Source organism: Amphibalanus amphitrite, unplaced genomic scaffold (genome assembly GCF_019059575.1).
Source record: "Amphibalanus amphitrite isolate SeventyFive unplaced genomic scaffold, NRLGWU_Aamphi_draft 000974F_arrow, whole genome shotgun sequence".
NCBI lineage: Eukaryota > Metazoa > Arthropoda > Thecostraca > Balanomorpha > Balanidae > Amphibalanus > Amphibalanus amphitrite.
In genome coordinates this window covers 110,834-133,481 of record NW_024882468.1, presented here as the reverse complement: position 1 = coordinate 133,481, position 22,648 = coordinate 110,834, and the positions used below count along the sequence as shown (strand labels likewise).

General features: G+C 45.1%; 2 protein-coding genes across 3 annotated transcripts; one reads left to right on the top strand and one right to left on the bottom strand.

Annotated features, from left to right (window-relative positions):
- The first annotated feature begins 551 nt into the window (after positions 1–551).
- On the top strand, positions 552–2,709 carry LOC122368772. Its single transcript, XM_043343014.1, has 3 exons — positions 552–724; positions 1,768–1,811; positions 1,956–2,709. The coding sequence occupies exons 1-3, from the start codon at positions 670–672 to the stop codon at positions 2,337–2,339; spliced, it is 483 nt and encodes a 160-aa protein (XP_043198949.1). The 5' UTR covers positions 552–669; the 3' UTR covers positions 2,340–2,709.
- A 3,225-nt stretch (positions 2,710–5,934) lies between these two features.
- LOC122368771 (sodium-dependent phosphate transport protein 2B-like) lies at positions 5,935–21,718 on the bottom strand. Of its 2 annotated transcripts, none has more exons than XM_043343013.1 (10): positions 21,589–21,718; positions 14,268–14,370; positions 13,539–13,679; positions 11,910–12,041; positions 11,093–11,178; positions 10,653–10,782; positions 8,856–8,974; positions 8,242–8,389; positions 7,732–7,860; positions 5,935–7,382 (listed from the first exon to the last, which is right to left on the bottom strand). In XM_043343013.1, exons 3-10 carry the CDS (start codon positions 13,675–13,677, stop codon positions 6,589–6,591), a joined length of 1,677 nt encoding a protein of 558 aa, XP_043198948.1. In that variant the 5' UTR covers positions 13,678–13,679; positions 14,268–14,370; positions 21,589–21,718; the 3' UTR covers positions 5,935–6,588. The 2 variants fall into 2 exon arrangements, with proteins under 2 accessions (XP_043198948.1, XP_043198947.1); XM_043343012.1 differs by lacking the exon at positions 21,589–21,718 and adding an exon at positions 20,179–20,332.
- Positions 21,719–22,648: the final 930 nt, after the last annotated feature.

Genomic DNA, 22,648 nt, shown 5'->3' with positions numbered 1-22,648 from the left:
AGTCACAGGCAGTCACACAGACTGAGTGTCTCAACGTCCGGGACAAATGTGCCGGATCGGATGGTCCTGCGACCCACGCGGCACCAACAGTCGAGTCCAGTGACGAAGTTCGAGTGTCCGACAGAGACTCAGTGAGTGTCTTGACGTCCGGGACGAATGTCCCGGACCGAATGGTCCGGCGACCCACGCGGTGTACCGCCACCAGTAGAGTCCCGTGACGAGTGTCCGACTGAGAGACAGAGTGTGTGCGCGCTCGTGTCGCCGCTGCTTTTATATGGAGCAGCGAAGCGCATCGAGAATCGATCGGTCCACATGGCTCGGAGATAGGACAGTGTGTTACATGAAATTCGGTTCGAAAGAAAGTACGGCGTGTCACACATATAGCTTGTCGCACCTCGTTAAAAAACTATCCAGTCAATAAAAGAAATAACTTATGCTTAGCAAACTTAGGAAGCACTCAGCCACCTGGTGACGTCACTGCTCGTATCTCCTGCTGGAGGTTAGCATATAATGACCAGTTTCTGCTGCGCTGTCCAGTGTGTATTCTGACGCAGCCTTGGATAGACGTCCAGAGAAGATAAGGCATATTTAGTTTACAGATAAAGTTGGTATTACCAAATTGACACCGGCGGGTGGTGTCATCAGGAAGTGTCCCCGTACAGTGTCACCATGAGGAAAATTACCGTCATCTCAGTGATGCTAATGTTTACGACAGTGGCCAAAGGTAATTACAAGAAAAATGGGATTTATTTAACAAGAGACGAATAGCGTCTAATGGTGTCAATTCCACGGTGCGTGTTGCCTTTATTGTGTCAAGTGTTTAGTTTTGAATTCAGGTATAATGTCACGTTTACTCTTTACTTTCAATGCATTGAATATAGAGAATGAAGATAAATGCAGCCCCTTTATTGTATGTTTAAATACAAAATAGCTGTACCATTATTTCAGTCAACAAGCCTGGATCAAATAATTTAATCATTTTATTTAATGCTCCCTCAGCATCAATGTAGATTGTAGGTGTAAGTACGAATCCGATCTGAGGAAATTTTCATGATTTTTTTTTTTTAGAAATACAAAAATATACTTGAACAGGCTTCATATTTTTAATTTTATTTCTCTTCATCAGTTTTATATGGTACAACGTTTCTTTGAGCATGCTTGTAAATTGTAATTAATAAAAAATAATTTTTAATAAATAATTTTTTTTTATAAATTTAGTCCGAACCTTTTGATGGGAAGGAATCACAAGGACAGAGCCACCGCTAAGCGAAGCTTGTTGCGGTGACCCTGCCCTCTACCCTCCGATCGCGCAATTCCGATACTATGGCAGAATTTAGAGTCCAAAGTTTAACGTGCGCACAAAGCCGCGCACGGCCGGTCCCCTCGCTGACTTCGCCTGGCTACGGCCTGCCACCAACCGCAACCATACCTGTCAGGAGGCCCATAAATGTCGAGCGCCCGTCGCGCTTCGAACCCGGACTGTCACAACCGGGAACGCGTGCTCTCACCACGCGGAGTCCAACGCTCTAACCAACTGAGCTACGGGACCGGCCAATTAAAATGAATTAAACAATAATTCATTAATAAAAAATAAATAGATTTATTAAAAAAAGTAACAAATTAAGTTAAAAAATCAAATAATTTCTCCGACATTATGCGCATAAGGTCAATTTTACCATTTTTATTGATTCTCTTCATCACTGTCATCATCATATTCCTCACCAGAGCGCTCGCAAGAACGCGTTTTTACTTTTACGCCTGTTTCAGGTCACATTCTTGATTCATGCCTCTTTGACGACGGTGAGGAAGATGTGAGTATTTTAGCAGCAAATTTTCACACATGTTCTTTCCACTATTTTTCCATTTACCTGTCGTTTTCACCTGTTTCATTTGTAATCACTTACTCTCACGTGCAATGTGTATTTATTACTACCCGTCGTCCGTTTTTATTACAGGAAGACTGTCCAGAGTACTATTCTGAATGTGACGGTGCCTGCTACCAGAATACCTTCACAACTGGGGAAGATTTCAGTACACAATGCACGGGAGACGGCCAGATTCTACCGACACCCACCACGGTAGAACAGCTCCAGTGTCTACTGGAAATCGTAGACGACGACAGTATCGACGCCGTGGCCACTGGATTTGCCAACCGAGGTGATAGTTTGGGCACCTCTGATGGCTCAGTGACTGCCCCGGCATCTCTGGAGGGTATTGACGGACCCAGTAGCACAGGCAGGGCGTGTGTGGCTGTTATCAGGGACCAGGTGAAACTGGAGAGGTTCACTTGCACCGATGAACCAGCGGCGTTTGTCTGTGAGTTTGCTCGAGACGACTAAAATCTACTACCGCGGGAGGATGGTGATACAGTGTAGTAGAATCCACGTGAGTCCTATACAACTACGTAGTTATGTATGTGAGTTTGCTCGAGACGACTAAAATCTACCGCGGGAGGATAGTGCCATACAGTGTAGTAGAATCTATGTGAGCCTTCTACTGCTATATGTATGGTTATCTACTGTACCCATACCTTAAAAATTACATGCTGTAGGGTATCGTAGAATCTACGTGAGCTTTCTACTTTTCAGTGGCAGCTAGAGCTTCTATTAGCTGTCTTCTGTATTAAACAAAAGTCTTCGAGTTATCTTCTAGAAGACAGTGCTTCTGTTACTTGCTTGCTGCGCTTGCATATAGAAGATTCTTTGTGAGCTATATCTACTGTTCAGTGGAATCTATACGAAACCTCTTCTGTTGAAAGTAGAATATCCCGCGCCCCAGTGGCGGTCTCAGCCAACTTCGCCCTAGTGGGGGGGGGGGGGCATATGTTACCACCCACCTCTAACTCAAAAACTAAGAGGGCTAGAAAGACGCGGTAAAAAACAGTCGATAGCTCTCAATGCGTACGTTTGAAAGTATTTCGGTCATTTTTCACCTTAGAGCAATATTGGGGTCACCAGAGGTCATCAAAGGTCAAAACTTGCCAATTGTCATTATATTTTTCAGAAAACATGCCACTATCTCAGGAACTATGGTAGCTAGAAAAACGCATGGAACAGCAATCGATAGTTTTTGAGCTCTTCTTTTGAAAAGGTCATTATCAATATTGACCTCAGGTCAACAGTTTAGCCTCCAGAGGGCAGAAACTCCAAAAATAACTGTTTTTTTCGAAAAGTGTTTTTCGACAATAACTTTCGACTACAAAAAGCCACGACATTTCTATTGCCAGAATCGTGTTCCCCTCGCCGAGACGCGTCGAATGAACTATAATTTGACCTTGAAAGGTCAACTTGAAAAATTTGACCTCAGGTCAAGGTCATGACCTGACTGGAAAAGGTCATGTTGCATATCAGTTGATGCGTCTCAACAAGACAAACACAATGAGACCATCCCCAGCGTTCTTTCTCTTTCCAATCGCGAGTTATTGGCATAAAACTGTTTGTAGCCTCAAATGACCTCGGATGACCTTTCTAGAGGCTATCAGTAAAAATGACACCTTGGTCATCACGAGTGGACTAAATCATTGTGATTCTGAAATATTTGGACTGTTCCTATGCGTACACACGGATCTAGAGGCATTTTCATTTTTCACCATTGACTTGTAATGGAAAGGTCACGCCACTGACCTGACCTTAGGTCACGGATATAAAAAATCCGAGATATACAACTTGTAGGCGCCCATAACAGCATGCAATCTACCAAGTTTAAAACCTTTCTGACAAACACTGCAGGCTGGACATGATTGCAAACTTTTTTTTAGGCTTGGTCAGTTAACTTGACCTGGTGACCTGACCTGACATGACCTGGGGTCAAAAATTTCACACATTTTCCAAAATTGATGCACCAAAAGCTACCCCAAGCTGCACGGCGCTACGCGCCGCGGTTTTTTATTCAAACGCAAAAAACGCGACAGGGTGGTAACATATGCCCCCCCCCCCCACTGGGGCGAAGGATATATGCGTCAGTAGCTTCAGTAGTATAGGCTAGGGTAGCTATCGATCGAAAGTATAGTATAAACTCTGTGAGCTATTCACAAAATATAACGCATGCATGAACTGTGCTACATTCAAAATATATGTAGCTTCTGCAGTATTTTCTGGATCATTTACTAACAATGAGACATGAGTGAAAAAGCATCACCTAAAGCTGACCTAAAAAGTATAAATGGAGGATGAGCTAACAGACGGGATGCGCCAAAGTGCATCACGAATTCGTTAGCTAACGGCTGTAGTTATTATAGGTTTCAATTCAGTATTTAATATTAATTAACTTGCTACTCAATGCTTGAGCGTTCGCCCACAAGAGGGGCGGCTCAGCTGCTCTTCTTTGACTTATGCTATAGACATAGACATAGACATAGACATTTATTTTGACATTCCGAACAAAACAGACAAGAACAAATATATAAATTAGATCGGTGCAAAAGAATAAAATTCTTAAATTAAATCACCTCTCTCAGAAACTGGTACGTAACGTGAACAATGAAAAAAAAAACAGAACAAACAAAAACATTAAAAGCAATCAAACCACCGCCGCGTCGCGCCACACCCGCCACTCGGTAGTTACGCTGACATGTAGAGGTCACCAAATAGACATAGTGGCTAGGTCACCGATTTTAAAACCCAAAAATAACTTTTTATGCGCCCTGTGACCCTGATAAGACCATGGTGGTTTGGAAGCAGCCGTTCAGTCGGTGTGAACAGCATCAGCTTGAAACATTCCTTGGGTCCGATCTTATAAAGCGTCCCGGCTTTCCAGTGTTAGTGCGTAGCATAAGATCTGCAATGATGACAGAGGCGTCTTGGCAAATGGGTATTGTCCACATCAGCGAAATGGTTTCTGGTACCTAATGAAGACAATATGTAGGTACACGTTGGATTAAAATACATGAAAACGTTTTGCATTAGCCGCTAACTTTATCTAGTACCCAGGGGCGTCGTTTTGTATAGGCCTGGGAGTGCCCGAGCACTACCAATGTTCAGCTGAGCACTACCAATGTGTTGTTGAGCACTACCAACATTTTTCTTCACTTATTGAGAAAATTGCATTCAAACATGTCATACAAATAAAATGAATGAGGTTCTTATGTATAAAATCAACATGATAGCAAGTAACTTCAATGGTAAGTGGTAACTATTGATGAAAATCTATAGACCTACTCCACAAGTAGATTGAATTTGAATTGGTTGACCAATTCAATCTTCTTGTAGCGTACTTAAGTCCATAAATTTCCATCAATACCTAGGTATCATTTTCACTTTCCACATCATGTCATTACGTCAAGTAATTTCAAGTTATGTGGTACCTACCTACCTACCTACCTACCAAGTTTCACAATAGAGTACCTACTGCCAGATCATATTTAAGATATTTATAAGAGTAGACTCTGTGTACTCTGACCTTAGATGACCAGAATCTAAAATGCTACTATGATTTGTGGAGAAAATGCATCCCAAGATGTACCTAAGAATTGGTGGTATGTGTCGCCTTTGAGCTATTCACAAAAAAAAACTTGCGATGAGGGGTGTAAATTGACACCAAACGCGGCGCGAGTGGCGATTCTGATCTTGCAGGTATATCATAAGACAAGCAGTCAAGCAAGCTCAGACTCCTTGCACTGCTGCGATCTCTTTTATCTTTCGTGTCCACGTTTCCCCGAATTATTTACAGCATTTTGCAGGTTACCATCTACCGGCGACTCAAAACAATAGCCCGGCGCGGATGTGCGATTAATCCCGCCGATATTTATACCTGTTGTGAAAGGATCTTCACGGCTGTCAGAACTAATGACGTGGCATTATAGATATTCAGCTCCGAGATAATGCAGACACTGGTTTTATATCTCACAGTGTGGGTGCGGCAAAATTGTAATGCACACAATAGTTCTCTTATCGTATGCCTACATGTTTCGAAACCAGCCAGCAAATACCAAATTCACCATCAGCGTGTATTTAGCACGCATTGTTTTCCCGTTTCTTGCACGCTTGGTCAGAATTTAGCACGTTGCGCAGTGCACAACACACAAGTAAGTCTGGTTTACACTGTCGCAGTAACCACACCGGGTTATCTGGCAGCCGCCACAGTGATCTGGCAACTCCAATCTCCATCTTGGGAGAAATATGCAGATCAAGGGCAGGCCACGTTAGATCGTGATCCCAATATACGATACGATGACAATGTGCGCTTTACATCGCATTTTGTGCCATATATACAACCACGGAGCGCTTGCCGCACTGCGATACATTTTTAACACACTGGTAAACATTGTTGCAAGTTGTTTTGTTTTAAGACAATGTTAGTCATTACATAAATAATACAATAAATAGGTCCAAACACCCACAAAATCTCTCACTCATACAATATAAATAGCTACCTTACATACAATAACTCAAACCATTTAAATGGCCGAACTGGTGTCTCTATCGTATGAACGGCATTTGCAAATGGGCACTCGTCATTTAAAAGGGGCAGTGAGGCTGACGTAACCACAAGTTTCCCTGAATTTTAGCAATGCATCAAACGTGAATTGGCAACCCAAGTACATGTACATTTTGGGACAGAAAATCAGTCTCATATTTGCAAAACTCCAAATCAGGCCAGGCTATGATCAGTTTGAAGGGCAGGATTGTCACGACCGGCAAATTCTGCCTGCGCTGCCTTTTTCTCCCTGGCAACGCTGTCAGCCTCCGCCTCCGTCTCCATGGCAACGGCCGTGGCGCAGCAGCAGCGTGACGTCATCCCAGTCACCATCCTATCATAGGGCTCCAGGCTACGCAATGGTTTGGGAAGAAACGCCCAGCTACGCAGTGGGACAGGCAGAAACGCCGGGGCACGACGCTGCAAAACATTCACCATGGCAACAAACGATGCCGTCGTCATGGCAACGCCACAAACAGCGTACAGCGCAGTCGGCCCGGCCATAGACAACCCAAACACAAGCGCGGGCAGAATCATGAACATACCCAGAAGATACGCAACCGCAAACCATCTATACGACGCTGTAACGTTACCAAGCGCTCTAGCCAGCGGCACGGGCCAACGAAGCCCGGGCAGGGTATAAAACACCACGATTCCAGTCAAATTAAACACCAGGTGGACGAGGGCGATCTGGATGCTTGGTCTGAGGGTGGCTCCGGATGCCGCCAGAGCCGCCAGTAGAGCAGTAGTGGTGGTACCGATATTGGATCCCAGAGTTAGCGGGTACATCCTCTCCAGCGAGATCACCCCACAGCCAACTAGAGGAGTCAGAGCTGAGGTAAACACCGAGGAAGACTGCACGAGGATGGTCATACCGCACCCCACCAGCATGGCCAGGTAGCCCGTCAGCCAGCCGAAGTAGGGTATGTCGGCGTTTAGTGTGGTGCGAATGACACTGGCGATACTACCTGCGAACGAGAAGGGGAGATTGTGAGGTCGTGGGCTCGAATCCCGGTATGGGTAGGATTTTATCGAAATATACGGATTTATGGTAAAGTAAAACTAGTATTTATATTATGTGTGTATCTAAGAAGTAGGATGTCAATTAAATTGATGAACTATAAGCTAGACCGAAGCACATCATAGCATTATTGCTTGGTGCAACCATGGATGAAATAATACTATTATCTCATCCATCCAGTGCAACTAGGTACATACCTATGCAATACACACCACCAAACTCGAATCAAACAGCCTCGTATCACATTTGTCACGTGCTCCCTTCAGCGTCCACCAGCAGCTTACCACGCTACTCACCCTGCAGAAGAGTATGCAGGATCTTCACCATCAGCACCAAACATCCACAGAGCATCAGCAGAGAGACGGCGAGCAGGATCAGGCCGACGTATAGGTCGGCCAGATCCGTCTGACTGAACAGCGAGGGACCTGTGGATGAATCGGGGGGGGGGGGGGGGAGGGGGTGACTCCAGGGCTTCACTGTAATAATAATGACGCATCACGCTGAGTCTGGAGGCATGTCGAGCAAGGCAAGGTGATGTCATACATGCTGATGGTTTCGTTATTCAATTTAATTTGAGCATATTTCTCTTCACAGCTACCTATCTTGTGTTTCCTAATTGACTGGAGGACTTGGTTCCTATCAGATAATTCCATTTGTAATTAACTTAATATACGATCCAGCGACGCGATACTCAAACTTGTCAGGTTGTCTTCAATAAATGCTAAGCCGATTTAAGATAACCCTCAATCAATCCCCCACTCCCACCAATATGGTGGGAGTGGGTAGACCACCATCCCTGTACTTACATCTCTCGAGAGGAATGCGCACGGTCTCCGTCTCATTGTCCCCCAGGTCGATAATCTCAGTCGAGTACTTGCAGAAGTGTTTTACCAGCGAGGCGTTAAAATATTCCGTGTTGTTGAGAGCCCACTCGCTGAGAACTTTCTTATCGGTCTGAAATGACACAGGGTGTGTGTTTATGATGGAAGATTCAAGATAATCCCAGTCTGATCAGTGTTTAACATCATAAGGTTGACAGGTTCTAATTGAAAGATGATCATGGATAGGAACATGTGAAAGTAATCTATCAACCAGGAATTTAATCGATGCTTCAGGAGGAAGAAAGGAAACCATAGAAAAGATTAAAGTGATGAATTTAGAGTAGCATGTCTGATCCGTAGTGCTACGAACTGAATGAAGCACATCAATCCGTGATTGGTTAATGGTTACCGATGAATAAAAAGTGGTGGCAACGAGTCAGATGATTTAATATTTAAATGCTGATCAATTGGATCATTATTTTCTCGAACCAGCGTACAATTAAGCATTGGCACTGCTATTGGCACTGCTTATAGTATCCACACGTCACTTCAACATTTTACACGTCTCAGTCGAATATTTATGAATGTTTGTGTCTTACCTTGATAATTAGCGAGGTGAACGGTGTTGTGATGACCTTGAGCAGCTTCATTTTGGTCCCTTTGGTCTCGCCGACGTCAATCGAGTTCAAAATGGCGTCCGTGGTGTACTCCAGATAGCCTGCGGCGATCCAGTGACGTCATAATAAAATACCCAATGACGTCATTGTACCCATGGCAGAACCATCAAATAACGCCCGATTACACCACGAGTGCACACTACATACGTGGTGCACTCCAGAAGTTTTGAGACTTTTTCAGTAGAGACAGTTGTCTGTTTCAGAGAAGCATGAAACTTGTATGACTCTCGAAATGGAACCTCCCGAGTCCAATGCACCTGCTTTAGCGCTCCTGTCACTGCCTGAAGGCCTGCTGATAGGCCTTCAAAGTGAAGGTTCCCAGGGCCTCTGTCACAGCCTCACTCATCTCCTCCACATCCTCCGAAAGACGGCCCCTGAGCTTCCCTGTCAGTCTGTGGAACATCCAGAAGCCACGGGGGCCAGATCAGGACTGTGGGAAGGGTTACGGACGGTTTTGACGCACATCTGTGTCAGATAGTTCGTCTCCATAGTGGACTTGTGGGTGTGTGCGCTACCCTGGTGCAGGAGCCCCTGGCCACAGTTAAAGAGTTCCGACCTCTTGCGGCGAAATATCTTTCTCAACTCCCTCAGACCCTTCACGAATCATTCCTTGTTGACCATCTGGCCGTGTAGGGGACCCAGGTTATGAAGTTTTTGCCTTTTTGTTCTAAGTAAGGGATTAATTTGAGCTTCCCAGTGGACCTGCGCCGCTGTCTTTATTGGGTCTGAAGGAGTCAGTGTGTTTTCATTGGACCTTCTGTCTCTTGATCTCATGATGGTAAAAATACATCCAGCTTTCGTCTCAAGTCACTTTAGAGTCAATTTGCTATGTTTCTCGGGCATTTTTGCCAAGCTAATCCCAAAATTTTATTGCACAGCGACCCTCCAAGTTGTCTTCACATGAACAACCTGACTGTGCTCTACACTGGTCACTGTGACAAGCCGCGTGCGACTTGCCATGTTCAGGGTGACACCGTTGCCGTCTTTTGCAACGTAGCAAAACAAAATTACGCAAGTACGTTTATAACAACTGTGGTAAGGATTTGTGAGAACAACAAGTATCTAGCACTGTTCATATGGGTTTTACGAGGCCAGTCTCAAAACTTCTGGAGTGGACGACGTATGTCAGAATAGTCAATAAATTGAGGTGAGCCGAGAGTTGATACAGTAAGTTGAACAGTTTTTACACAGTACGTACATGTGGCTGCTGTTAGCCCCACGACAAGGGCCGAGGGCTCTTAGAGTCAACAGTCTTCTACTGTTTATATACACTTACGGCAGTAGATAATGGATCAAAATTCGTTTTTCATGGACATCTTCACGTAGTTCTCATGTAAAGTTGCTCCACTTCCACCACTTTATCGAGTATCGGGTATCGAATGACCGTGGAGGCATTACGTAGAAGCTTATCACAACGTACGCCTGATTCTGCCATTTTCACGGATACATGATATATTTGATGTTGTCGTTGATAAAGACAAAACGCCATTCCCCGGCCTCCTTTTCCACCATTTAGCCCGTTCGATCGACAGGCTTCAGTTTCCTCGATAGCGAGCGACTGACTGGAATGGTAGGCTGTACCGCATGACATACTCGTCCGGCGGCACAGCCTACCCTTCCAGGCAGCCTTATTCTCCGCTCAGCCGCAGCTAACCCGACCGAGCGGGCGGGGCGGGAGAGGGGGAGGGGGAAAAGTGGGGGTCCACAGAGGTCACTGACCTTCACCAGTGGGGTTGAGGGCCTGCGTGAGCACCTCCAGAGGCAGCAGAAGCAGAACATTGAGCCAGTTGAACATATCGTGGATGGTCGCGCCGCCGAACGCACGGCGAAATTCGTTACGGTCTGACACCTGGTAGCGGAGACACAAACTAGTGGTTAACAGAGGGCTCTGCTATCGGTGTTCGACAAGTCGACATTTAGACATCTCACAACACATCATTCTAAAAAGTTTACCCAAGCTTGGAAACGGACAGAATGATTTATTTTTAACAAGGCAGGCTGTTGCCAAAAACGTTAGCGACTTTAAGTGTTTACTTTCCCTTGCCTTGTAAGACATTTTGAAAGAAGACTAAAACAAGAAACAATACTAACCCGCGGCCTCATCCGATTACTTCGAAGTTAGTCAGACCTCAGGGGTCACTGACCTCGCGGTCACTGACCTGGGTCAAGGAGACGAGTGTGTTGGTGATGCTGGTACCGATGTTAGCTCCCATAATCATCGGCACGCACGTCCGCACCTTCAGCACTGTAAAACGGGATATAGTATTAGCACTTATCCGACGGTAGCGGCTGCATGATAAGAGGAAAACGGATTCCACGCTGACTCACGCTTATTCATTTTTAGAAATTTAGTTCAGATGAATGAATGGGTGTCTGTGGGCCCGGGTGCCCCGCTAGGCGATGCTTGTTACGAATGACACCACGGACCCATCACCCGACCTGGCCCTCACCCGGGCCAACAACTAATAACCCGTTTATAACCTACATCCTGACGTCACCAAGTAAATTGTCTCATCTCAAACTCACCATATAAACCGCCCCTAACTGACGTCCCGAGTCGACCAAAGGACCGAGATACTTACTCACGTCTATAGGAGATGATTTGGAGGAGCTACTCACGTCCTGAAGTGACCATATAAACTGAGCTAAAATTTCAACAAACTACGAGAATTGCCTAACTCATATCCCAAACACAACTCAACTCACGTCTAGAGACGACCATATCAGCGGCGTCCCCAACTCACGTCCCAAACCAACCATATCAACTGCCACTGACTCACGCCCCAAACCATGCATGTAAACCATCCCTTACTCAACTCATGTCCCGAGGAGACTAAAGGACGGATATACTTACGTCCATAGGAGATTGGGGGAGCTACTCCGACTAAAGAGGAGCTATTTGGAGGAGCAACTCACGTCCAGAGGAGATTTGGGGAGTTACTCCCTCAAGAGGAGCTAATTGGAGGTGCTACTCACGTCCCGAGGCGACCATGGAGACGATGATGGAGGTGGATGTGCTGCTGCTCTGTACCAGCACCGTCACCAAGCAGCCCATCATGAGACCGACCACTGGATTGGCCAGAAGCTCGCTCGACGAGAACACCTGACCTGCCGAGCAGAGGGGCGGTCATAGCAGCTCATCATGAGACCGACATCGCGGGGTAGGTCAGCAGCTCGCTTGAGAAAAACCTATGCGATTTCATACGCAAAAATACGGGGGTAGTAGGTACTTAGTAGTCACTCAAAATCAGAGCGTTAAACAAATATACGGGGCACGTTGATCGCAGACAGACACACAAACACGGGATGGTTAGGTTTGAAATCAAAGCCTCAAACGTAGGACAACTTCAAACCAAAAGTAAAACGAAGGATAGCCTCAAAATCAGAGCGCCGAACGTATCATACCCTGAGTTCCGGTGGATTATAACAAATACAATTTTTGACGTAATTTTTCTTATTTAAAAATGCACCGGAAACAGGATAGCACCTCGCCATATGTTCAGTATTCACTCAGTATCCAACCAGTGACTCCACATAATTAACCTTTCTCAATCAAATGAATTAACCCGCGAGTTGCTGGGGGGGGGGGGGCGTTAAACGCCCCCACTTTTTTCGCCGGGCCATAGCATAAAAACGGCGCGCCGCAGGCGCGCCAAATTTTGGGTACCTGTAGGGAATTGATTGAAGTGTATTGTGACAAAGTTTCAAAAAAATCGGTCGGAAAATTTTTAGATATCGAGGTTTTAGTGACGTCATGATTTCTGAGTTTTCGACCAAAAACGGCATATGTTCAAAAAATCATATAAAATCACAGAATAGACATACAGACATGCCGTAAACGCCATTAGACTGCCAATACCATGAACAATCAAATGGCTATCTTCGATTGTTGATTATCGTTCCGCATTTTCCAAAATCTTGAACTGAATCTTGGCAATTTCTCGTGACTACTTCACGACCATGATACATGCATTTCTTAAATTGAACTTTTTTAGCCAAACACGTACACATATGGTAAAATGAATGTCACCATCGTGTTCTACGCCCCAAATTACCTATAAAACACATGTCACAGGCTGCGAATATCAGTTTTGATTTTCGGGGATATGTGCCTGCCCGGTTGACCTGACCTTGACCCTGACCTATGCTTGACTGACCCCTATATGGAGCTGACACTCTTGTAGGCCACATATGATGGATTGTGCACCGTTTTGACAGAGTTTATGACGAGAGGCGCCCATTGCGAAGTCCTGAAGTCCATGCTACTGAAAACCCGATTTCAGGTGTTTGACCTGACCTTGACCTGACCTGTGACCTCAAAATTCAACTTTAAAGTACTCATCTGAAGCGTCTCGTCGCGTTCTTTCGTTTGCCGCCTCGTGCGTTTCGCTGCGCCTATTGGTTCTCGAGTTATCGGCTGGGGGCGTTTAACGCCCCCCCCCCCCCAGCAAACGGTGGGTGGCGAAATACCCCAGCAACTGCCGGGTTAACTAGCCACTAACCGTCTCCAAAACTAGCCTAATCAAGCATCATTCTCAACAGAACATCACCGGTTTGACCGCTATGACGTCACCGTCACCGTTATGACGTCAGCGGTTTACTCACTAGCAGTTCGTCCTCCGACCAGTCTGAAGGACTGCGACAGGAAATCCAACGAACAGATGAAGAGGTACAGCAGACCCAGCAAGCTGACAAACTTGAACGTGTTGACCCCGACACGGCGCCACCGCTCCTGCGCCGTCATCGCTGGAAGGCGAGGTCAAAGGTCACTCAAAGGTTAAAGGTCAGGTAAAAGGAAAAGGTAAAGGTAAGGGTTAAAGGTGTGTGGTAAGAAGATCCGTAAGTAGTCTACATAGCCACGTTTATCGATTAACATGAGCAGAGTAAAAACAAATCACAAACGCATCAAATATTTAGAAACATACATCCGGAATAACAAGCTGGCTTATAAAGAGTAGGAATGAATTTGTTCCAGCGTTCTGGTTGAAGTGATGCAATCGATCGTAGGTAATGCATACCTATAATTAACGCACTTTTAGCGCATAAGTGTATATCTTATTTCTTAATAAAACAAAAATAAGTAACGAAAATAACTATGCATGCAACGTGACATGACAAGTCTGTTCAATTAGTCCACAAGAGCAATGTAGCATCCAGCGAGCTCAGAGGCGGATCCAGCTCAGAGGTTTGGGGGGGGGGGGGCAAACCATAAAAATTTATCGATTCTTTCCATGCATCGTCCATAGGCGTAATGTTAAAATCATGCCGTTTGGGGGGGCAAATGCCCATTTTGCCCCCCCCCCTGGATCCGCCACTGAGCGAGCTAAGTCTTACCTGCCCACGGTTTGCCCGTCTGCGCCAGTTCCGGCAGAGCCCACGGATCCTCTTCCGTCTTTGGAGTGACGTCATCGTCAAGTGTGAGTCGTACTTGCGAGTCCTGAAAAAAGCGTGTAAAAAACAAATGGGAATGCGAGTAGAGTGAGTAGACTAAGCGCAAGTAGTCGAAAGAAGAGAAAAGCGTAAAATGGTGTTAAAAAGGTGGATAAAAAACTGCAAAAATATGCCCAAAAAATATTGGCGGAAATAAGCGTAAAGAATGTTGAGTACGTTAAATTTGTGGCCTTCAAAATGTGCGGATGGCTCTATCGGAACTTAAAATCTTTCCAAATACTGCAATTGGAGACGACAACTATTGCGCGTTTATATTAGAGTATTGCAAGTGTTGTAATTATATTTTTGCACTTTGCTAGCATCCAGTAAAAATGAAAAGATCAAAACACTCCCTACATCTTTCATAAAACTTCTTGCACACTTATGTTTTTAAATCGCAGGTTAGGACTACACTTGATACCCTTCCTGTCAAAATCTACAACTTATCTTACTACTACACATCCAGTTATTGTTTTGTTATGTCACCTTCACCCTATCCCTTCCTGAACTTCTTAATCAGCCCACTCTCATCTCTAAATCGATCAGCTGTCGCATCAGCTTTGAAGTCCGAGAACACGTGCACTCGAATCACTTCCAGGCGACCCCAACATTGACTTTTAAACCGGTCTAACCAACCCGGGAGAACTGGCCACGGTGGGGAGGGTGAGGGTCGCGGGGGAGGGGGAGGAAAACCGGCCAGTCACGTGACTGAGACCGGTCACGTGGTCTGTGACGTCATGTCGGATACCGGAACTGAAGAAGATGGACAGATTTGTGGTTTTGTCGCAACCCAGCCGGGTTCCTTTGAACGCATGAGTGATTTGACGGATGGACGAACGGACGGACGGACGGACGGACGGACGGACGGGCACGGACGGACAGGGTGTGAGGGGGAAGAGGAGGGGAGAGGGGGAGAAGAGGGGTCTTGGAGTGACCCTGACCTACATCCGGTGGGCGGTGACCAAATCGTCCCCGAGTATTCTGGGTAGGATTCTTGGGATCAAGTCAGGAAATGACAGAAAATGAAATGTCTGAAATGACAGCACACCGACAAAAATATTTCAGTCTTCACAGGAAAGAAGGACTGAAATGATTAAAGTACCTAATGCTAATGGACGACGCAAAGCTAATAATGCGACGTCCTAAACATGCCGTCAATAAAAATTTACGTTGCAATGTTAGGTAAGTCATAGAAGTTACATAAAAACATACATAAATACATAAATCTGACTTTCATTATTTCAGCATTATTTTTACCAATAAAGTTGTCAAAACAAGTTTCTAACTAAGCAAACGCAATGCTTTGTCAGTTAATTAAACATTTTCAACTAAATCAATGGCAATAAACCCATCAGTGCAGCGCTGGCGAGGCAACGCAAAAACAATGTAGCGTTTTAGCAATGTTTGAAACCATAAAATGTTCATTATTAAGTGGGATTTTGATGCAATTTGCGACATCATAATTTGATGAAGCTTGTGGTTCAATTTGTCAAACACAAGCTGATATTGTGCTGCTATAGTCAGATTTTCAAGCCTGTCCTATCGCTTTAAGCGCTTTAGCGAAAAGTGCACGTGAAGTCTCGATACTTTAAATACTGACCAGTCAAAAATATCATACCAGTATAACGCCTTTTGGGGCCAGTAACGGAGCGAGCGAGAGGGTGAGCCTTGCACGTGCGAAATTTCGAGGGGGTACCTCCAATTGACTTGTGCACGGCACCCTACTAACCGGTCTCTAGCGATGTGCCAAATTTGAGCACAATCGGCCCAGCCGTTCTCGAGATCTGGAAGCGGCACCCTGCACTTGCGCACGTGCAAAATGGGTCCCAACTGACTTGTGCACGTCACCCTACTAACTGGTCCCTAACCGTGTACCAAATTTGAGCGCAATCGGTCCAGCCGTTCTCGAGATCTGGAATCGACCCCTGCACGTGCGCACGTGCAGCAGCACCCCAACTCTGGCACATGGATATGCATTGCCTAGTGGGTGCCTACCTACATGCCAACTTTCAGCGCAATCGGCCAAGTAGTTACCGAGATATTGCAACAATTACAAAACTGACACCTCTTCGTTTTGCACGTGGCACGTGCATAAGGAGTCACCCACAGGCATCGGGAATAGTCCAATACTTGGTAGAAGGAATGAAGCTACCCTATAAAAATTACCGCATGTAAATCGGTCAAGTGGTTGCTGAGATATAAGCCTCGTAAAAGCGTCCGCACGGCCGGCCGGCCGGCCGGCCGGCCGCTCATACTCAGAAATTTCCGTTAAAGGAAATAGTTCACTTTCACGAAATTATTTTTTTTGTAACGGATTTATGATTTTTTATGTTCAAAATAATCAGCAAAGAAAATAAAACCTTTTTACAACAAAAGATTATTTTCTATATTTTGATATAGGAAGAACTTTTCAGTTTCTGTAAGGCACACGCGATCCAGTATGAAAAGAGCATGGGTCCCGAAAATTCTTCAGAAACAGAGAAATTATCGCAGCCACTGGCATTTGGGCGATCTGCTCGATCTGATAATGTTCCCCTGAATGTCCTAATTGATCAGTACGAGAATTTCTCTAGAGTTCTCGTAGATAATTTCTCTACTTTCTGAAGAATTTTCGGGACCCATGCTCTTTTCATACTGGATGGAAATATATGCAAGGCACACATCCTCAACGCAAGACACCTTTTTCGGGACGAGAAATAGAATATCTTTGCCTAGGGTGATCGTTGGGCTGTAAAAGCTCCTGATTTATGCTCGTCTCAGCCCAAGCTACGGAACTGCTATTCCAGTTCAAAACCCATGTTAAAAAGTGAACTATTTCCTTTAATCTAAGGAAAGACTACGCTCGCTTCGCTCGCTCCGTAATTAGGTACTCTTGATTTTACTTGTTGATTTCTATTGATTCCAACTGCTCGACTCGTGCTTTATTCATTTATGCGCTGCCATCATACGGGCTTTACAAATCCTACTATGTATACTGATCTCAGGCAGCTTTTGCCAAATTGTCAGGGAACTCAGATTTGTTTTTTCAATAGAAAAAAAACACAATTCTAAAGAATAGTGTTTTAACTATTGACAACAAACCTTCGGTTACATTTGTTAAGCCTGTAGTTGTTTGCAATCACTTTTTTAGAAATGCATGATCAACTTTTTTATTCCTCACGAAAAAAGACGCTCACGCGAGCGGCATTGTAACTGCACCGAGTGAAAAGATTCTGAAACACGCGTTTCACTCATGAGAAATTCTAGCGAGCGACACCTTTACAGGAAAAAAGAAGTTTGAATGAATAAAAGCCTCCGAAAATTGTACGTTTCATGGCGGCGCGTGACAATGAATGCTCAACAAGATGGAAATAATGTGTGTGAATGGAACAATTCAACCTTCAGATTCTAGGTGCGTGAGCCTACATATTTTCCAGCAAAGCCATTCTGAAGCTGCTGACAATGAAAATAAAAATGCGTTCCGGAACTCGAACAATGCATTAAATCGTTTCTAAGTAGCTAGCTAGAAACGCTGATATTTTTTCGTGTCGTTGTTGGATTAACCCGCGCACCGACAGGGGTCTGCGCCAACTTCGCACCGACGGGGGGGGGGGCGGATGACCGCCCCCCTGAGATCTCGAGAACGAAGCAAGATAGCGACAAGCGGTAAACGGCATCGGATACGCACGGTCAAGATCTACAATTTTTACAAAGGTCATTTTCAGGTCAGGTCAAAGATGACGTCACAGGGGTCGAAAAAGTCAAAATGGCGGCGCTAGATATTGAGAGAGTTTTTCTCGAATAACTTTCGAATTAGTCAAGATAGGAACAAACTAAGGGCATCATCGTGATCCTCTCGTCAATCCGCATCAAATGGTATATATGTTGACCTCGAAAGGTCAAGGTCAAAGGTTGACCTCAGGTCACGTGACCTCGAGGTCATCATGTATATCATTCGATGCGTCTTGACGAGCTGAACACAATGAGACCATCCACGCGGCTGTATCTTGTTCCTGTACGGAGTTATTGGCCAAAAACCTTTGGTGACCTTTGATGACGTCACATGACCTCACAGCTGCCCAACAGCAAAACAGACCTCAAGGTAGTGAAGGTTGATCGTATATGAAGTCATGTATGGTATATGGGGCCATTCCGACCCGTTTTAGTGGTAAAAACAGGGAGTTGATTTTTCCCCCATTGACTTATAATGGGGAGGTCGCGAAATTGACCTGACCTTAGGTCACCGATATCAAAATTCCGAGATATAAAAATTGTAGCTACTAATGACCTAATAACATCCTGCGACTTTCAAAGGCCTCCGACATCTACTGTAGCTCTGGCACGGTGACAAAGTTGCAAAAAAGTGACTTGAGGTTGGGTCATTCAAAGTGACCTGGTGACCTGACCTTGAAAGGTAGGAGGTTCAAACTTGCACACCATGTGTAAAATTGATGAGGGAATAGTCATACCAAATTTCGCGGCACTACGCGCCGCGGTTTTCCCGCTATTTGCGAAAAACCTCAGTCGGGGCGGATATCCGCCCCCCCGTCGGTGCGCGGGTTAAAATGGTACCTAAGAACATTTACATCGCGACTCTTCAGACAGGTTTTCTCTGATTATGCATTCGCAGTAATGATAACACGTGTAAAGCTTTATGCCATTTTAAGCGCCATTCTTTCCTTTCCTAGCCACACAATAAAGGGACTTTCATTCGCTTTCAACGCCTACATTTTGTAGTCGCCGAGCATTTATACCAGAAAACGCCTATCGGGCGAACCAGCGAGCAGAATAATGAGCGGTGCAAGTACGATTATGCAAAGTTAGACCTTCAACTAGTGGGTGGCTGGTCGGGCGGTTTTCTTGTTTCTATTATCTGTCTATTGTCCGGCCTGTCTAATCACTTTCAGCGCTCGCATAATTACGGTTCAACACGAGCAATCTATAATGGTAGTTAGGTATAATGAATTAAAAGTAAAAAAGTTAAGCCGAGAGCAAGAAGATAGTTTAAATTTTTGGGCTATGACTGGTCTCATCCAAATTATTCAATTCAAGTTTATAGTGACAAAAATGTAAATGTTTGCGCACACAAGTCTCTATACGCGTTGGAGCATTTATCTTAAAACTATCGAACCAGGTGCTATGTGCACTGTGCAGGCTTCTCTTATCAATCCTCTTTATCTGCTTTGACCAAAGCATGGGCAAAATGTCCCAAAGCGATTCAGCTTAGTTCTATCTTTTTCTACCAAACTAACTCAAATACACTTCCACAGCAGCTTGCACAAAACTGAAATAGCTCCAACGATCAACTATAAGGTTTCAAAGAGTCCATTCTTCATGACTTTTTTTGTATATGTATGTAGTCAAAAAATCGCACCACACCAATTAGTGATGTCAATTACGGAAAATCGGAATACCGATACCAAACCAAATACCAACCAAAACCACGGGAAAATACCGAAACCAAACCAACTTGGGAAACTGAGGGAAATACCAACTTTTTACCCATTTCTTAGCCTCTTATACATTAGTTAGGGCTTATGATACCAACAAAATACCAAACACATTACGGTTGAAATACCAAATACCAAGTTGGTATCGGTTTGGTATCGGTATACCAAAAAGTTGGTATCCGATTGACATCTCTAACACCAATACCTCACGGCATTCACGGCATTCTTGTTTTTTTTTTTTTCTCTCTTCACGATAATGTCTTGTTCTAGCTCCGAATAGTTGAGCGTATAACGGGTGGCTGACATGAATGCACATTTATAGTGCTTCAATTCACTATCAAACCACAAAAAAAACGCGCTCACACATCACGTGACTTTTCACTCACCCTCTGATGCTCCAGCTGGGTGCCAGTCATGGCTGCACCGATTTGTCACGTGATCCGCTGTCTCCAATCCAATGCCGATCCGCCTGTCCGTTCGCTCTGCTCGCGTTCTGACAACTGACAGCTGACGCTACCAGCCGGAGCCTTTGATGGCGCTCTCCTGGCCCCGGGCACCCCTCCCCCCGCCCGCCCCCCGCGCGGGAACCCCCGCGAGGGGAGCACGGGGTAGGCTGGTGACACGTGACCATTGACCAATGACCATGCGTCCCTCAGCTGTGGAGGATGGACAAGATAGACGGGGCGGAAAGGTGTGATAAAGACGAGGAAATAGATTCCAGTTCCGGGGTGCGTTAAATGTAGTTTGGGAATTTAATGAGTCAAGCGTGGTTTGACATATGCGTGATATAAAGTCCGTTTAATTAATGAACATTTATCTGCAGCTAATTGACGAAAAGTCAATAAATATGTGAGGAAATCTAGCAGATGTCATTAAAATATCGAACTGTCAGAAGTTTTTGTATTTATTGTAAAAAAAGGCGAAACAGTCCTCGATCATTAACAAAATTTTGTTTTTCATAAAAGTTTTCTAAAGCTGTCCAAAAAATGTCGTAAACCATATACAAAATGGTAAATAATGGCTGGAATTCCGAAGGCAGAATCAGTCCGATGAAAATCACCAACTATAATGCTACACTGCTGTGTGTTTTCCTGTCCTCACAAATTAACCCGGCGGCCGCTGGGCCTCCGCGCCACCCGCCGGCCGCTGGGGGGGGGGGCATAAAGTTGCCCCCCCCCTTTACTTCTGCGACGATATCGTCGCAACGCGAAGAGATAGAGAAGCGAAACTTTGCACACATCTTCCTGAATACCTAGCCGAGGTTGTGTCCAAATTTGGTGTCGATCCCATTTGAAATGACGTCACAGTGACGTCATAAGTGAAATTATAGATTTGCGACTCTCATATTCCTCACGATACATCACATATATGGGACCGAATATAAAGGGCCGATTATTGGTCAGAAACTAGATGGAAGTGTAGTAAGATGTTTTAGGATGACAGCAGGTGCTGTTTAGTTCATTTACAGTCGAGTTTCACGCTCAGCGTCATCAGAAACGGTCCATATCGGAAAACGACAAAACTTTATGACGTCACTGTGACGTCATCTTAGGTGCTACAACCACCAAACTTTCCTCAAACATTGCCTAGGTATTCATTTGAAGCTATGCCAAGTTTCACGTTCGTAGCTCATCAGGTTTCGGAGATATTTTACGAAACGTAAAGGGGGGGGGGCAACTTTATGCCCCCCCCCCCCCCAGCGGCTCGTGGGTTAAGATGTCACTCTACAAAACCGTTGTCATGCTATAAATAGCTCTCACATCTTTGTCAAGACAGAGAAATACGCCATGGCTCACTCATCGGCCTTCGCCTTGACCACTTTTATTGCGTAGGCACCATCTCTGCCTGACACACCACGTTGTTTCCAGGCTTATCCGAGAAAGGCCAGCCAGTTTCGTCCTAAATGCGCATCCTTGTGTGAAGAATAGTTGACGACCGGTGGAGAGTGGAATGCATAATATTCGTGATGCTGAAAACAAAGCAGATAAATACGTCATTTCAGACCAGTTAAAAGTGGATGTTTTTAGCAACAAAAGTTCGATTGAGAATATTGACATTAACTGATGTTTGAATAAAATGATTGACCCTCATTTACAGACTTACTTACCTTTGGGAATCATTTATTATGCATATATATTATATAGTAACATACTATCCCAGCCAGCAATTCGTCCGGGATGCGTTGGGGACGGTCGGGATAGGCTCCGGATGTCCCGACTTGTCCCTACCGGATTGGGTAGGCTTGGGTTTTCCCAATCGATACCGGACCTCGATGGCCGGCGGTAGGGGCGACTCGGGATTTCCAGACCGCATGCTTAATCAGTTGGGACGCGGTACGGATAGCCCAATCGAACCCCATGTTTAGACAGGCTTGTGATTTACGTTGTTATCCCAACCGATCTGAGAAGGCGCTTCGGGCACCATATCCGGTGGCCCAGAAAGCCTGGAAAAGCAATCAGATGGGCCGCGTGCAGGCAGACGCGTCCTCTGAGCGCAGCGGCCAGTCTAGCTGCCGCGTTGGTCAAGTGTTGATCCCTCCTTTGAGCTGCTGCCTTAGGATATTGCTTTTGAACTGGCTCTAGCAAGCGGTCGGTTCAACTGTTGTCGTTGCAGGGAAATCAGTCCGTCTTTGAGAACAGGGTGAGTATAGTGCACACTTCATCCGTGATGTAGGGAGCGGGAAAGCTGTAGGTAATATACATTTTTATGTTCGTTGTGGTTGTACGGCATGTGAATTACACTCGTGCTGTCGCATGTTTGATCAGTTATCATGGGCAGAAGATGTTTGGTCTCATTGTCCAGTGTCGTTGGTTGCATTGTAGGCTTGAAACCTGAATTACCAGGCATACCATTTGA

Excerpts from the sequence above, each read along its gene's own strand:
- LOC122368771 (XM_043343012.1), bottom strand. The coding sequence starts at position 20,208 with ATGACTGGCACCCAGCTGGAGCATCAGAGG. Across the intron at positions 7,861-8,241 it reads GCGCATTCCTCTCGAGAGAT|GTCCCTCGCTGTTCAGTCAG; the intron begins GTAAGTACAGGG and ends ATTCATCCACAG. Across the intron at positions 7,383-7,731 it reads CCTGCATACTCTTCTGCAGG|GTAGTATCGCCAGTGTCATT; the intron begins GTGAGTAGCGTG and ends TCTCGTTCGCAG.
- LOC122368772 (XM_043343014.1), top strand. The coding sequence starts at position 670 with ATGAGGAAAATTACCGTCATCTCAGTGATGCTAATGTTTACGACAGTG. Across the intron at positions 725-1,767 it reads GTTTACGACAGTGGCCAAAG|GTCACATTCTTGATTCATGC; the intron begins GTAATTACAAGA and ends CGCCTGTTTCAG. Across the intron at positions 1,812-1,955 it reads TTGACGACGGTGAGGAAGAT|GAAGACTGTCCAGAGTACTA; the intron begins GTGAGTATTTTA and ends TTTTTATTACAG.